Raw genomic sequence first — 18,227 nt, forward strand, 5'->3', positions numbered from 1 at the left:
TAGCATACTTGTATTTCTAACACTAATGCCTTTCCTTTATTAAACCACATAAAAAATTCTAACAAAAAGATGCAATTTTTTAGCATAGTCAAAAATGTGAATTTGTCAAACAATAAATTAAGCTTCAGCAGTTATGCACAACACCTTTTTTAATCTTCTGCAGTTTTTTTCCATTTGAAATCACTAGCGCACTTTAAAAATATATATTATCTATAATTAGACTGGTGTGTAAAGATTAAAGCTAGGAAAACTTAAGTTTACTCAGTTATTCATTGTCATTATAATCTTACACTCATAGTAGTTCTTATGATAGGCAGATATTTTCTGTTATCTCTCTATATGTACACATCATGCATATACAAACATACAAGATGCAGCTATGCATTTAATTCCACAAATATAATTTGGTTATGTTGGACCAGGTACTTGGACCAGTGACGGCAGTCCAAAAGTAACCTTTAATAAGATATGTCAACAACATATTCAGAATAGTTATCCCACAAGCCTACAATCAAAATGCTTGTCAGAGAATCACATCAGAAATGACGATGCGCAATAGACTTGTTGAGCTGTGAAATTCATCTTGGTACTAGTACAACAAAGGTGTTGAGGAATAGCCAGCCCATTTAACATTCTCCCTGATTTTCTTTGAAGTCAATAGAAAAGGAAAATTGGACTGAGTTTATAACAGGTTTCCAATTTGTTATTACCTATTTCGTGCTACTTCCTAAGACAAATTTCACCCTGCCGTTCAATTGAATCCGTCAGCATGACAGAGGAAGACGTACAGCAATGAATACAAATATCCAGGACAATATCCACAAAGACAGGGAAAAGATGAACATGTAATTACTTGGGGTTGATTTTAAGTGCATCTACCTGGGAGAAAAGGGTGTGCCTGGCCTGAAAATGGCATATTATGGCTTGCCAGCCTGTTTATGTTGGCAATCTCCCACCACCACCTTAGGCAGGTTTCTGAAATAAGTGGCCAGAATGACCACCTACATTAAATGGGGGACTGCTGGCAATATGATAACTGGGGTCCTATCACTTACTGAGCACACTTCGCTCATTCCTATTCATGTCAAATGGATTAAACAGGCATCCTTAGAAAGACTGCTGGAGGCTGCTCAGCAAATGCTTAAAATTAATTTTGTGGGAAGAGGAGAACCAAGATTGCTCCTCCTGGGTCCGGGAAAATAATTTCTGGCCTGTTGCCAACTCACGGCCAAACACCTTAACTGCAAATTCAATTACAGCATTACATAAATGATGGGGAATACTTCTTATGATCATTTTTCTTTGTTTTATGTGTTCTTTGTTAATCCAAAATACAGGATATAGCTTTGAAATAGAAAAATAAAAACTACCTTTCATAACACTTAGACAATTGCTTTATTTAATCATCAACAAAGTTGAGAGATGCAACACAGGACTTACCTTGACACACAAACGATGCAGGCGATTCCCCAGGGTGTACACGGGCTGTGATGAAAACAATCTTTTGTTCCACTCCTGGTTTGAGATTTACTATGGACAGGGGAAATAGTGAAGAATCAAAGATCAAGCAAATTGTAAGGAGGCATCATTAGTGTTTAATTCTTATAATAAGCATCCTCATTAATAGTTTTAGTTACCAATTGATTTTATACTGCAAGAATAAATATCAGCATAGTCAAAATGTAACTGCTGCAAATTAAATAGGATCAATACAATAATCTGATCATTAAAACAATTTTTCTTTACGTTAAACTTTATGGGCAGGATTTTGCCCTTGGCAGGGGTGCTTGGCGGGGCAGGTGGGAAGCCAACTGCTGCCCACAATTGGCTCTGCACCACAATTTCACGTGGGTGGGCCAATTAAGGCCTGCCCTGCATGGAGCACAAGTGGCAACGCTGATTGCTGCCTGTGCGGGTGGGGGGAGGAGGGAGAGCCAAGCCTAGCGCGCAGTTTGCACATGCGTAAGAAAGGGCATTTCAAACTCTGTGAGGCATGGAGTTGCGTCAAGGAGATTGAAGCGCTGTGTAAAAAAAGATAATGAAGAGAATAAAAATTTTATAAAACATGTCCCCTCATGTAACTCTGTCACATGAGCTGGGACATGTTTTAATTCAAAAATAAAGTTTTTATTTAATGTTTATTTGCTTTAGGAAACTTCATCCCTCTCGTGAGTGAGGCTTCCTAAAAAATGAAAAGGCCACTTGGCCTTTTCGCCTGCCATTAGGTTGGATGAGCATTGTAAATTTAAATTTAATTAGATTGTTAATGGCCTTAATAGGCCTTTTAATTATCGGTGGGCACGCAACCAACTCTGGAATGCCCGACGTCATTGCGCGTCATTTTACGCTCGTGCATGTTGGGCGCGTGTCCGCATGCCGAGCATAATATTCTGCCCTATGCCTATTTTTCTTGAACATTAGAAGAGTGCTTGAAAATTGTGTTAATGACAAACATAAACAGTTTTGCATGTTGATTTGCTTGTAATTTTTGCTCGTAATGGTAACATTATGTCATGCAGTGAATCCAAGTTTCATTTAATGTAGCTATTGAAATACTATATTAGGACATCCTAAATTGTGAATTATGTTGTTAAACTTTTTATAAACTACCTAGGAAACCCAAAATCAAAACAGTTTCTGAAGAAATGAGCTTAATTCCCAATGAGTTCCCCTTTAAACTTGTGCAGCTATTGTCGGGTGGGGCGGAGGAGCTCAGAGAAAATACATTTCAGGTAATTAAAGCAAAAAAGAGACTAGACTTCAAGAACTAAAATTACTTCTTTCGCATTATCATTTTTTTCTTCAACAGATGTACACATATCCATTATTTGAGATTCAAGCATTTTTAGCAAGCATGAAAACAGTGCCCTTTCTAAGGTTTCTTAGTTCCATGGAGGAGTTTTTTTATTATTATTCGTTCATGGGATGTGGGTGTCACTGGCTAGGACAGCATTTACTGCCCAATCCTTATTGTCCTTGAGAAGGTGCTGGTGAGCCACCATCTTGAACCACATGTGGTGTAGGTACACCCAGAGTGCTGATAGGAAGAGAGCTCTAGGATTTTGACCCAGCAACAGTGAAGGAACAGTGATATAGTTCCAAGTAAGGACGGTGAGTGACTTGGAGGGGAACATGTAGGTGGTGGTGTTCCCATGCATCTGCTGCCCTTGTATACCTTGTTATGAAAGGTTTGGAAGTTGCTGTTGAAAGAGCCTTGGTGAGTTGCTGCAGTACATCTTGTAGATGGTACACACTGCTGCCAATGTGCAAGGTGGTGGAGGGATTGAATGTTTTAGATGATGAATAGGGTGCCAATCAAATGGGCTGCTTTGTCCTGGATGGTGTCGAGCTTCTTGAGTGTTTTTGAAACTGCACTCATCCAGGCAAGTGGAGAGTATTCCATTACACCCCTGACTTGTACCTTGACTTGATAAATTCAGAGTGTGGTGTACAAATGCATTAAAGCGCTGAGTTGTCATCCTTCACCCTTGATTTATTACCCAGTGCCTAGCCTAGGATACCAACTAGAAGTTAGGTACTTTTTAATTCGAGCTAGGGGCCATGTGGAAGCGGGCACAGGTGGGTGCCATTTTACAGGTGGGTGAACCAATTAAGGCCCGCCCAGCATGATGCACACATGGAAGCGCTGTGTGCTCCCTGTGCAGATGGAGTGGGGGTTGCCTGAGTCGGGAGTGCACTCTTTCACGCATGCGTGCGATAGAGCACAGAAAGAGCCTCAGGGAGATTAGTTTTAAGTCCAAAAAGTGTAATAAAGCAGCGAGAAAATTTTTATGACATGTCCCCTCATGTGAAACTGCCACATGAGCTGGGACATGTGCATTAATTTTAATAAAAATTTCTGAAAATTTTAAATCATTCATGAAACCTCATCACGGCTGTGGATGAGGTTCTATGAAAAATGCAAAGGTCGCCTGGGCGCTTTGCTTGCCCACCAACCTTAAGGTTAGACGGGCAGCTCAGCTGATTGTCTTAATTGGTTTTTAACAGGCCTTAATAGGCCTTTGACAGTTCGGCAGATGCACAGCTGAGTCGGCTGCATGCCCGCCAAACTGAAAATCTAAATGACGCGTGCTGTCGTCAGGACACATGACCGACGTCATCCCACATCATTTTACGCCTCAGTGAATGGGCCTCACCCCAGTCACTGAGCTGAAGATTCTGCCCATAGTGCAAGTACACATAGGCCACATGAGTTAGCAGTACTATTAGACACTGGAAAGCAAGTCAGGTACTAACATTCTTGGAAGAAGATTGGTGTTTAGTGTAAGGAGTGAGGGCTCTGGGGAAAATAGTTTCATAAGCAAATACAAATTCATAATATGGCCATAATAAATTTTCACTTGTGCAAATGGCTCAGCTCTCACTCTATCAATAAGCAAATGAATAAAGTTATCAGATGTTAGAATATTTTTGAGCAGCCTTTAATATAGCAGATATTAATAGATATTCGAAGCCCACTAACTTCACATCAGACAGTGTCTCATTCATATAGTGCCATATTGTAACAAATGTACAATTACAGAGCATAAGTTTGTTTGGTAAGTACTTCTCATAATTAAGTTTCCAATGAGAATTGGAAATGTTGCAAACTATTTCCACAAACCTAAGGAAATTATAGATTCAATTGTTATCAAAAGTGGGACAGGACTAGTTCTGTTTTTACAGCAGGAAACATTTCATATTTTACTTTGGTTAGACAAATAAAGTGAATTAACATCAGTGGTTAAGAATAATATATCAAAAGGAAGATACTATGAAAAAGAATCCGAGAATGCTGGAAATACACAGCAGTTCTGGTAGCACCTGTGGAGAAAGATACAGAGTTAATGGGCCAGATTTTTGCCATTTAGACACGATGTTCAAATTGGGAAATATCAGGCCCACGGATCCAAGCAGTTCAGAGACAGAGGTGGAGGTGCGCCCTGATGAGGACAAGGGCAGATGATGTCCCAGGCCTGATATAAGTAGCTGCCCTGGACACCGTTCCTGCTGTGAGGGATGAAGGCTGATGCGTTCTTGCAGGAGAAGTCTGTCAGCAATCACGTAAGTAAGAACTGTAATTGTTGGTCAACTGGTTCACTGAGAGTAAAGGCCCATTATGAGCCTTCCATAGAAAATCATAGATCTTGATGCTGCCTATTGACCTTATTTAATGAAGGACATATTTGGTTGATAAATATATCAGGCAAAAAACAATAAATGTGGGAAGACTGCAATATATATAATATTATCTGAGAATTTTTTTTTTAACGTCAACTACAGCCGGGATTTTCGCTCGTGAGCACAGAAATGGGACATTTCCCAGCTCTGCCAACTCGACCCTTGAAAAAGGGGCCCAGAAGGTTGGAATTACATTCTAGGCGTTGCTGGATTAGAAGTCGAGCCCACCGCTACCATAACGAGCAGGAAGCTGCCGGGTGCAGAGGCAGACGGGGCGGAAGGCCTGCCTCTGCGCTGCGGTACTTTGTTGAAGATATTTTAAAATTTATTAAAAAGCAACTCTCCAGTCCTCACTCATCACCTCTTTCACATTCCTTCCTCATGCCCCATCCATGCCAACATATGCCACCTCATGTCGCCCACCCACTCCTCTTAGCCCCTCAGACACTCCATGACACCCCATGCCCCTCTACCCACCCCCAATGGCTCCTCATACCACAACTTAGTGCCAACTCATGCCATCCATGCCCCTGCACAGCCCTTTGCCCATACCCACTCCATGCTAACTCACCTAGTATCCACCATGGGCAAACCTCAGAAGTCATGTGGTTGTGTAGTGGTATTGTCACTTGGCTAGTAATCCAGAGACCCAAGGTATGGCTCTGGGGACCCGGGTTTGAATCCCACCATGGCAGATGGTGGAATTTGAATTCAATAAATATCTGGAATTAAAAGTCTTATGATGACCATGAATCAATTGTCATAAAAACCTACCTGGTTCACTAACACCCTTTAGGGAAGGAAATCTGTTTGTCCGCAAGAATGACCCAAACCTCCCTGTCGCTTGCCATTTTAACACTCCACCCTGCTCTCTTGCCCAGGTCTGTCCCTGGCTTGCTGCATTGTTCCAGTGAAGCCCAACGCAAACTGGAGGAACAACACCTCGTCTTCCGACTAGGCACTTTACAGCCATCCGGATTGAATATTGAAATCAGCAACTTTAGGTCATGAGCTCCCTCCCCCATCCCCACCCCCTTTCTGTTTCCCCCTTCCTTTTCTTTTTTTTCCAATAAATTATATAGATTTTCCTTTTCCCACGTATTTCCATTATATAAAAAAAATTTTTTTTTTTTTACATCTTTTATGCTCTCCCCACCCCACTAGAGCTATACCTTGAGTGCCCTACCATCCATTCTTAATTAGCACATTCGTTTAGATAATATCACGGACTTTAACTTTAACACCTATGTGTTCTTTTGTACTATTTTTGTTGACATCTTTTGATGATCTGCTTCTATCACTGCTTGTTTGTCCCTACAACCACACCCCCACTCCACCTCTCTCTCTCTCTCTCCGCCCCCCCACACACACACCTTCAACCAGCTTATATTTCAACTCTTTCTTGGACTCGAACTCAAGTTCTGTCGAAGGGTCATGAGGACTCGAAACGTCAACTCTTTTCTTCTCCGCCGATGCTGCCAGACCTGCTGAGTTTTTCCAGGTAATTCTGTTTTTGTTTTTGTTTTGGATTCCCAGCATCCGCAGTTTTTTTGTTTTTATCTCTGTGTTTAATTGACTGCCACTGCTCTTCAAGAAATGCCTACCTCCTTGAAGAAGTTCTGTTCTTTTCTGCGACAAGATTTCCGTTCCTCTCTTTTGCCCTGCTCACCTTCCACACTTTCCATTTCCCTCCTGGTGTTTGACAAGGTGTTTACTAAAACCCGCTTTCACAGCCACATCTCCTTTCTCAGTGACTGTCACCATCTCCGACTTACCCCACGTGGATTTCAACTGAAATTCCACCCCTCATGTTTCGAACCCACCCAGGATTACAGGTATCTCCGGGACATAAAACATTTCTCGGACTGCTGTTGCCATCACATTCTGAAATCCACACTCAGTGCCATGCGCCGCCATATGAACACACTCGACCTCTCCCTCCAGCAGCACCGCCGTACCCTTTTTCAAAGCTGCGGGTGCCCCCAGTTTCATTTTATCCTTCGGCTCATCCGATGCCTCAACAAGAAACTTTTTCTCTTTCTCTCAAGTGCTAAGGAACGCAAGCTCCAACAACTCATCGACACCAACACCCATCTAGGACCCTCCACTCCGGCCTGTCCCTCCGTCCCCACCCCATCTTCCAATCCCAACCCCAGCCATGTATTCACTATACCCCCTGACATTCCCCTCTCCAATGCTGAACGTTCAGTGCTCAGCAAAGGACTTAGTTTCATACCCTTACGCCCTCACCTCAATGAATTTCGGGCTCGGCATGTTGCTGAACTCTTCTTCCACCGTCTTCGTCTCCGGGCTCACTTCTTTGGGCAGGAGTCCTCTCCCAGTTCAACGGATCCTTTTACCCATCTCCAATATTCTCCCTCCAGCTGGACCCCTCCCTCTGGATTCTTACCTTCTCTTGATCTTTTCATTGAGAACTGTCGGCGCGACATTAGTCATCTCAATTTCTCTGCTCCTCTCACCCATTCTAACCTGTCTCTCTCTGAACTTACTGCACTCCATTCTCTCAGGTCCAACCCTGACATTGTCATCAAACCCGCTGACAAGGGTGGTGCTATTGTTGTCTGGCGCACTGACCTCTACCTCGCGGAGGCTGAGCGTCAACTCGCAGACACTTCCTCCTACCTCTCCCTGGACCATGACCCCACCACTGAACATCAAGCCATTGTTTCCAAGACCGTCACTGACCTCATCTCCTCTGGGGATCTCCCTCCCACAGCTTCGAACCTGATAGTCGCCCAACCTCGGACGGCACGCTTCTATCTCCTACCCAAAATCCACAAACAGAACTGCCCCGGTAGACCGATCGTCTCAGCTTGCTCCTGCCCCACAGAACTCATTTCTCGTTATCTTGACTCCCTTCTCTCTCCCCTTGTCCAGTCCCTTCCCACCTACATCCGTGATTCCTCTGACACCTTACGTCACATCAACAATTTCCAGTTCCCTGGCCCCAACTGCTTCCTCTTCACCATGGACGTCCAATCCCTCTACACCTCCATCCCCCACCAGGATGGTCTGAGGGCCCTTAGCTTCTTCCTCGAACAGAGGCCCGAACAATCCCCATCCACCACTACTCTCCTCCGTCTGGCTGAACTTGTTCTCATGCTGAACAATTTCTCCTTCAACTCCTCTCACTTCCTCCAAATAAAAGGTGTGGCTATGGGTACCCGCATGGGCCCCAGCTATGCCTGTCTCTTTATGGGGTATGTGGAATATTCCTTGTTCCAGTCCTACTCCGGCCCCCTTCCACAACTCTTTCTCCGGTACATCGATGATTACTTCGGTGCCGCTTCATGCTCTCATCGGGACTTGGAAAAATTTATTAATTTTGCTTCCAATCTCCACCCCTCCATCATTTTCACGTGGTCCATCTCTGACACTTCCCTTCCCTTCCTTGACCTCTCTGTCTCAATCTCTGGTGATAGACTGTCCACCAATATCTATTACAAACCCACCGACTCCCACAGCTATCTCGACTACAGCTCCTCACACCCCGCTTCCTGTAAGGACTCCATCCCATTCTCTCAGTTCTTTCGCCTCCGTCGCATCTGTTCCGATGATGCTACCTTCAAAAACAGTTCCTCTGAAATGTCCTCCTTCTTCCTTAACCGAGGTTTTCCATCCACGGTCGTTGACAGGGCCCTCAACCGTGTCCGGCCCATCTTCCGCGCATCCGCCCTCACGCCTTCTCCTCCCTCCCAGAAACATGATAGGGTCCCCCTTGTCCTCACTTATCACCCCACCAGCCTCCGCATTCAAAGGATCATCCACCGCCATTTCCGCCAACTCCAGCATGATGCCACCACCAAACACATCTTCCCTTCACCCCCCCATCGGCATTCCGTAGGGATCGCTCCCTCCGGGACACCCTGGTCCACTCCTCCATCACCCCCTACTCCTCAACCCCCTCCTATGGCACCACCCCATGCCCACGCAAAAGATGCAACACCTGCCCCTTCACTTCCTCTCTCCTCACCATCCAAGGACCCAAACACTCCTTTCAAGTGAAGCAGCATTTCACTTGCATTTCCCCCAACTTAGTCTACTGCATTCGTTGCTCCCAATGTGGTCTCCTCTACATTGGAGAGACCAAACGTAAACTGGGCGACCGCTTTGCAGAACACCTGTAGTCTGTCTGCAAGAATGACCCAAACCTCCCTGTCGCTTGCCATTTTAACACTCCACCCTGCTTTCTTGCCCACATGTCTGTCCTTGGCTTGCTGCATTGTTCCAGTGAAGCCCAACGCAAACTGGAGGAACAACACCTCATCTTCCGACTAGGCACTTTACAGCCATCTGGACTGAATATTGAATTCAACAACTTTAGGTCGTGAGCACCCTCCCCCATCCCCACTCCCTTTCTGTTTCCCCCTTCCTTTTTTTTTTCCAATAAATTATATAGATTTTCCTTTTCCCACCTATTTCCATTATATAAAAAAAAAAAATTTTTTTTTTTTTACATCTTTTATGCTCTCCCCACCCCCACTACAGCTATACCTTGAGTGCCCTACCATCCATTTTTAATTAGCACATTCGTTTAGAAAATATCACCAACTTTAACTTTAACACCTATGTGTTCTTTTGTACTATTGTTGTTGACATCTTTTGATGATCTGCTTCTATCACTGCTTGTTTGTCCCTACAACCACACCCCCACTCCACCTCTCTCTCTCTCTCTCTCTCTCTACACCCCCCACACACACACCTTAAACCAGCTTATATTTCAACTCTTTCTTGGACTCAAACTCAAGTTCTGTCGAAGGGTCATGAGGACTCGAAACATCAACTCTTTTGTTCTCCGCCGATGCTGCCAGACCTGCTGAGTTTTTCCAGGTAATTCTGTTTTTGAATCTGTTGTCCTTAACTGGTCTGGCTTACATGTGACTCCAGGCCCACAGCAAAGTTGGTGACTCTTAAATGTCCTCTGAAATGGCCCAGCAAGCCACTTGGTTTATCAAATTGCTAGAAAGTCAAGAAGGAATGAAACAAGACAGACCAACAGGCATCAACCTAGGCACCGGAAACAACAATAGCAATTGGAGATTGGAGCCCTGTGGACCCTGCATAGTCCTCCTTACTAACATCTGGGCTCTTGTGCCAACATTGGGAGAACAATCTCACAGATTAGTCAAGCAACAGCCTGACATAGTCATCCTCACAGAATCATACCTTACAGATAATGTTCCAGAAGCTACCATCACCATCCCTGGGTATGTCCTGTCCCACTGGTAGGACAGATGACCCAGTAGAGGTGGTGGCATACAGTTGGGGGTGAATTGGCCTGGGAGTCCTCAACATCGACTCTGGGCCCCATGAAGTCTCATGGCATCAAGTCAAACATGGACTTGGAAACCTCCTGCTGATTACCATGTGCTGCTGCCCCACCACCACCCCCACAGCTGATGAACTCATGCTCCTCCATTTTGAACACCATTTGAAGGAAGCACTGTGGGTGGCAAGGGCACAGAATGTACACTGAGTGGGGGACTTCAGCAAGAGTGCTTCGGTAGTACCACTAAAGACAGAGCTGGCCCAGTCCTAAAGGACATAGTTGCTAGGCTAGGTCTGCGGCAGGTGGTGAGGGAACCATCAAAATTGTAAAACATACTTGACCTCATCCTCACCAACTTGCCCGCTGCAGATGCATTTGTCCATGACAGTACTGGTAGGAGTGACCACTGCACAGTCCTTGTGGCGACGAGGTCCCATCTTCACATTGAAGATACCCCCCATCATGTTATGTAACACTATCACTGTGCTAAATGGGATAAATTTTGAACAGATCCAGCAACTCAAGACCGGGCAACCATGAGATACTGTGGACTATCAACAGCAGCAGAATTGTACTCAACCATGGTCTGTAACCTCAGGGTCACTCAGGTTCTGACCTCTTTACAGCCTAGATTCAAACATGGACAAAAGAGCTGAACTCCAGAGGTGAGGTGAGAGTGACTGCCCTTGACATCAAGGCAGCGCTTGACTGAGTGTGGCATCAAGGAGCCCTAGCAAGATTGGAGTCAAAAGAATCAGTGGGAAAATCCCTCACTGATTGGACTCATATCTAGCACAAAGGAAGATGGCTATGGATGTTGGAGGTCAATCATCTCAGTTCCAGGACATCACTGCAGGAGTTCTACAGGGTAGTGTCCTAGGCGCAGCCATATTCAGCTGCTTCATGAATGACCTTTCTTCCATCATAAGGTCAGAAGTGGGGATATTTGCTGATGATTGCACAATGTTCAGCACCATTCATTTACTCTCACAGTGTTAATAGTTACTTTCATGCACCTTGCAAATAAAGTCTATAATTTCCCCAATGGATGCAGTGATATTGTAGAGTAATAGTTACAATAACCAGGTAAACATAAAGCACTAGGTCCTTACCAGTAGCAATGAAGACTGCAACCAGTAGTCTTAGTGTCAGCATGAGTAATGCGAGGGTGTGACCATATATGTCTAGCAGTGTAAGGCAGAGCCCTCATTCATGATGTTCAGAGAAGGTTTTAGTCTACCAAGGGGTGAAGACATCGTAGGCCATTTCAACATTTGTTGTCCATCCATAGCTGCATTTATGATGATCTGACTTCTTGAGAAGCTTCATCTGGTATAGGCCTACCCATAGTAAGGAAGACTGTGAGACACGCTTGATCCATTACAGTGATGGCATAGCGGTTCCTCTGCAGGTCAGAATGTTATGTGTCTTTGATGGAAGCTTCAATGCAATTGGTGCCTTTGTCCTTCTATATGGTGGACGCCATGGGCTGACAAGGACCCTCAGTGAGTTGCAGCATCGCATGTTGTAGATGACACACACTGTTCATACTGTGCGTCGATGATTTGTGGTCACTGTGGAAGGAGGTGGATGGTGTGGTGAGTACGTGTGGCTTTGTCTTACACAGTGTCAAGTCACTGCATTTCCATTGGCCCAGCATTCATATATGCATGTCCAGAGTCTTATCTCAGTCTGCACACATGCACTGTTGACACGATGGACAGGCTCAACATGAGGTGAAGCTGTCTCTGGTTAATTGCCAGCCTCTAACATACAATTGAATTCCCAGCTTTTAAAGGAAATTTCAAAGTCAGAATGGGGACAATGGTGAACCCAAGGGTGAAAATGGTGTGGAATTCATCCATCGTGATGACATTGAATGTCAAGCATTATTGTTGGCATTCTCTCTTCTTGGGGTTGGGCATTTCCTGGAAGTTGCATGGTGCCAATGTTAATGGATGCTTATGTGGCAATGGCTCACCAGGGACTTGCTGCTGGATATGCAGTGATATTCTCAGGGCTGCCTAGGTGAACTGCTTCTGTGTTAAGAGGTCCCTGGCGACAATGGCGTCCTGTATGGATCAGGCCATGGATAGCCAAGCATGTCCCTCAGGATGACTTCCACGGTTACCCTCCTCCTTGGTGGCATCTTTATCGGAGGTGATAATGCCCTCCTCAGCCTCTTTGCCCTCTTTCTCCACCTCCTCCTCCTCCTCCGATGATATAGCTCTTTCAACAGCATCTGGCCCCTCAAGGTGAATGCTCTTCCGCTGTGCCATATTATGCAGCATGTAGCAAAACACCAATATCCTCAACACCCTTGGAAGCATGTACTGGAGTCCTCCTCCTGAGCAGTCAAGGCATCCAAACTGCATCTTTAACAGGCTACTAGCCTGCTTGATGAAAGTCTTTGTCTGCAAGTGGCTGTTGTAGCAACATTGGGGGCCTGCCTCCCGTTACTTCAAGTGAGTAAGCAGCTGCTTCCTTAATGGGTACCCTTTGCCCCCAGAAGCCAACAATGGATCAGGGGTCTAGACAGGAAAGGTTATGGTGGGCATGACTGCCTCAGAATGGATAAGCCATGGCAGCTGCCGGGGAAATATGCACATATATGCACTTTTTGTGGTCACACACAAACTGCATGTTGATAGAATGGAATGAACAATTTTCTGTTCACAAATATCTCTGGCAGCTACATTGATGCCCTTATAATGATGCGGGTACTCCTTGAACTTGTGGGAAGCTGGCTATGGAGGTGAAGCCCGTTGCCCTCTGTGTATGCAACACCACATCTGTGGGGAAGTTGATGTGTTCTCCCACACAAACAAAGAGTGCATTGATGATGGAGGTAATGCACCGGTGGGCAGCTGATTGAGAGATACTGCAGAGGTCTGTGGCAGATCCCTTGAAGGAGCTACCTGCATAGAAATTGAAGGTCACAGTAATCTGGAGTGCAACAGACAGGGCATGGGGATCAGTTGATTGTGGCGCGAAGTCTTCCTCCACCATGGCATAGATGTCTCTCACCATTTCTCATGAAATTTGGAGCCTTCGCCAACACTGCTTCTCGGTTATGTCTAGAAAGCTTCTTCAGAGACAGTACCCTTTTCGACCAGGGTAATACTTCCTCCTCTGTGGTGGCTCTGCCAACTGCTGCTTGGGTACCCTGGCTCTGACCGCACGTTACTGCTGCTGCTGCTGCTCTTCTTCTGTCACCTGTATTTGGGAAGGTCCATCCATTTTGTTCAGCTCCCATCTTTCACGAAATGCACTTCATTCAATGAGCCTGGCAGTCTATCTTGTCGTCCATTTGCCTGCCTGAAGCAAGCAATAGTCCTCAGGGGTCACACGGATCTCCCCTTTATTTATCACAACCCCACACCCCCACTCACGTCCCCTTGTGGTCTGCAACCAACATCTATCTCTGAAGTAAGGCTTCAATCATTAAAATGTTACTGTTCAGAGCTCTTTACAAAGATACATACTTTATATGAGGCGTTCAGAGACGTTTATGCCTCCCCATAAATTTGTGAGTTAAGGCACTGGAACTGAAAAAATTGGATCTGTTTGAACTCAGCACAATTTTCAAATGGCCCAGCAAATTTGTGTTTCATGCCTGTGCAATTCATGCCCTGCCCCCTTTCCCCTACTGGTAATAATGGTATCTGCTGAATATGGGGACAGGACTTCCTTAAAGTCACAGGCCTGAAATATTGGATAAGAATTTCCCGTGGGCTTCAGGACCCTGACAACAGGACCAAATGAGGGACTTGAGCCCACACTGCTGGGAGTCAAGCTGAGCAAGCTATTTTCCCAGAGACAATCTCCTAATTGGCCACCTCAAAGCTCACTGTCCATATAGAGGATGTTGGAGGAGCTCCCAATACTGTAAGTTGAATTTCAGGGATTGCAGAGTCTCAGCAACCCCACCAAGAGAGGTGGGCACTGCTCAGGCCAGTAGGAGAACATGAGTCTGTCTCAAAATTAAAGTGCCCTCAGAGAGGTCAAAATAATAATTTAGAGGGACCAAGCAGGGAGGTCCTCACACTCCTCTGGCATCAGTGTTTGGGTGGCAAGTGCAGGTCATCTCCATTGAGCTGTCAGGCTCCACACGTGACATGAGGCTAATCTGCCGCTGGCAAAATGCCAGCGATTGCTCTAAATGGCTCCTTAATGAGGCCTTAAATATGCAAATTAGTTTCTCACTGCTCTGAATTCCCCTCCCTCCACCCGCGCCACTGCTCCCACCATCCCAGGGCCTGGAAAATTCTGCTCGTTAACTTGTTTCTCTATCTGCAGATGCTGTTAAGTATTTCTAGCATTTTCTATTATTATTATTTAAAAATAATATATACTGCATTGCTCTACAAAATACTGAAGGAAGGAGAATCAGTGAAATATTTCCCAGCAATAGAAACCATTAAGATTTTATTCAAGAATGAAAACCTCTGTAGAACTGGTCTGTCAGAGTATGTAGAGCATATGTATTTCATTATATACTGTGATTAATATCAGCAAAACTTATTCACCAATATTACAGCCTTTTACATTTTATTCATGCAACAAAAAAAACCTGAAGTTGAATGTATCCACGTCAAGCCTCTTGGGTACATAAATTCTATCACCTTCTCCTTTAAGGGAACACTCCAATTACATACAAACATTGCAGGAATCAGCAAGAATCAGACAATGTTTAAATAACTTTAGTGAAAGCAGCAAAATATAATTATGTTATGGCTCTTGTGAATAGAAATACAGCCTCTTAAGCAAAAGAGAAAGAAACACTCAGCTATGAAAGTCACATTAACAGATTATTGATTGAATCCTTCAATTGAATTGAAATGTTACAGTAAATTAAAACCACTGTAAATATGTAAGGAACATCAACAATAAAAAATTAACTAGGGAAATAAGCTAAAGGTAATAGATATGGAAGATTTCAACAAGGCTGGATCTTCAGAGAAGCGATAATTATCATTAGATTGCTGCTCCACTCAAACCTTTCCACGCCTAGATGCTGCTCTGTATTTCTTCCCAGGTTCTTCAAAAATGTGGAGTGCAGCATCCCTCGGAGAGCTCCATCACAGAGCTGTAGCATCGGGGTAAGTCAAGACAGGTTCCCTTTTTACAGCACTAGCTGCCATACGGTAAGTTTAAATGTCCCGTGTCAATGTTAATAAATGATGAATGAATGAATGTGAGTGGATGAATGAGTGAACGGATAGGATGGTAGGGTGGGTAGGTGGGTGAGGTTAGTGGGTAAGTGGATAGGGGGGCAGGTAGATGAGGTGTCAGGTGGGTAGGGTGGTAGGTGGGTTGGGGGTTAGTCAGGTCAGGTCATGAGAAGCAGTCAGGTCAGGAGCTGGTCAGGTCAGTACAGGGGGGAATGGGGTGGTAGGATTAGTCAGGTCTGGTCAGGGGTAGTCAGGTAGTCAGGGTTTGGTCAGGTAGGGTCAGGGGGTAATCCGGAGGGGATCAAGGGGGTAGTCATGGAGTTGACGGGGGAGCTAGAGGAGTAAGTGCAAGTGATTGGGTGGTCAGTTCTGTAGTTATCCAGGAGTTAGACTTGGATTTTTCTGTCTAACATTTCCTGGGTAATTATTCAGGTAAATCCCACAGAACTGTTCAATGTCTCCGACTGTAGTTCAGAGTCATTCGCAGAGGGTCCCACAGAACAGGGGGATTGCCCATCGGAAGTTCAAACTTCCTGGGCAATTCCCACGGATGTCAATGTATTGGGACTTCCACGGGATCCTGATGCACACCTTGAGTCATACATCCGGTCTCCGATGATCCGGACACGGGGATACCTGGGTCATTATGACTCCGATATTAATGTAAAAGCAAGTTCCAAGCAATGCAGAGGCAAGGAAATAAATGGGAATGAAAAACCTTAAGTAAAGTCAGCGGGTCAGATTCTCCATTTCGGCTGATTGAGGCAATACATTTTTACTTCAATGTTTTGTGTCTTCAAGTTGTATGCTGGGCAAGCTGCTGACCCACATGATGCAATCTCAAGTTGACTATTCAAAGGCCCAATGCAGAAATGTGAAATTGGAGGAGCCAAGAGGTGTTTATGATGGATGCACAAAGAGTAAGTGCAGCATCCAGATTTAATGATGTTTCCCCGGAATTACTGCTGGGTGCCATCACATACAAGAGAGGCATACTTTTCTCCAGCAACGGAGGAAGAAAATTGCAGTTGTCATCAAGAGGTGTGGTTGGAGGTAGCTGAGGAGCTGACCAGCAAGTGCACTGTGCCCAGTCTTGGATGCAGTGCAGAAGACAGTTTTATAACCTAACCAGATCAGGAAAAGTAAGTACATTAGCCAATGTGCCTACATCTGTGGTGTAAACTTTCCCCTTTTCGCTCTTAGCAAACATACTCCATCACTTCTCTCCTCACACCCACTTAAGTTTCAGTAGCATCTTCACTTTCTGTACCCTTCCTCAGCTCCCCAAATATTCATGCATCACTGTTATATACAAAGCATATGCAATGTGATGCATCTGTCTCATAGTTCACAATTCACAAGTGAACACAAGCAGACATTGGTGGCAGGAATGCCTGTGTACAGCCCTCAAAAGCTGTGGGTGGTGGGGTAGTGGGGATCGTGGTGGTGGTGGTGGGGGGGTGGTGTGGGGGGGTGTGGGAGGAGGGGTTGGGGGGGTCACTGAGTGGTTGGGGGGTGGGGGTGAACAATCCTGTCCAAACACTGCTCAGCTGGATACAAATGCCAATCCCCAAAAGACCAAAATTGAGATTGGGAATGCAGGAGGTGCATCAAGAACTTTGTGTGGTACTGACAGATGTGCTATATGTGCTCTCTGTAATAGAAGAGAGGATGGAGCACTCTAAGTGAAATGTTACTGCTTTGGTGGAGCAGGTAATAGTGGGAATATCTACCATGGAGAGACTGGCCAGTCTTTCCACTGAACTTCAAATAGAGGTCTCAAATGAGTCCCTGCAGGCTATGACCATGGCAACAATATATACAGCTGAAACAAAAACAAAAAATACTGGAAAAACTCAGCAGATCTAACAGTATCTATGGTGAGAAAAAAAAGAGTTCACGTTTTGAGTCCTTATGGCTCTTCTTCAGAGCTAAAGAGAAGTAAAAATGTAATGAAAAGTAAATGTAATTAAGGGGGGTGGAGCAGATGAAGCTGGATAGTTGGTGGAGGCAAAGGAGAGATTGCCAGAGGTGTCATGGACAGAAGGACAAAGGGGTGTTAATGATAGTGATACTGGTTAAATGAGGTGCTGATGGTGGCATTAAGGTCAGAAAGCAGAATGTGATAATGGCAGGACAAGGGTAAGCACTCTGGAAAGAACAACATGAACAAGTGACAGATGGTCCTTGTGGGGGTGGGGTGCAGGAAGGGACGGACGGTGGTGGGAAAAAAGATTGAGAATAGGATAAAAGGTGGGGGTAAAATAATGAATAAAAATGAAAATAAATAAAAATAAAAATAAGTGGATAAAATAAAAATTTTAAAATTAAAAACTAAAAATCAAGAAATGAGAATGAACATTGTAAAAAGGGGATACATAGGGGGTAAGGATGGAGGAGAGAGTTAATGGTCTGAAGTTGTTGAACTCAATGTTATGTCTGGAAGGCTGTAAAGTACCTAATCAGAAGATGATGTGCTGTTCCTCCAGTTTACGTTGGGCTTCACTGGAACATTGCAGCAGGCCAAGGATGGACATAGGGGATTGAGAGCAGGGAGAGGTGTTGAAATGGCAAGCAACAGG

At 44.8% G+C, this 18,227-nt stretch overlaps 1 protein-coding gene across 1 annotated transcript in view; it reads right to left on the reverse strand.

Annotated features, from left to right (window-relative positions):
* Window positions 1–18,227, reverse strand: part of agbl4 (AGBL carboxypeptidase 4) — a 1,082,368-nt gene that overhangs the window by 176,970 nt on the left and 887,171 nt on the right. Inside the window, exon 8 of the mRNA XM_041207821.1 lies at window positions 1,441–1,530. Coding sequence (XP_041063755.1) covers window positions 1,441–1,530 — 90 coding nt within the window. The remainder of the gene's footprint in view (window positions 1–1,440; window positions 1,531–18,227) is intronic.

Source organism: Carcharodon carcharias, chromosome 16 (assembly GCF_017639515.1).
Source record: "Carcharodon carcharias isolate sCarCar2 chromosome 16, sCarCar2.pri, whole genome shotgun sequence".
Taxonomy (NCBI): Eukaryota; Metazoa; Chordata; class Chondrichthyes; order Lamniformes; family Lamnidae; genus Carcharodon; species Carcharodon carcharias.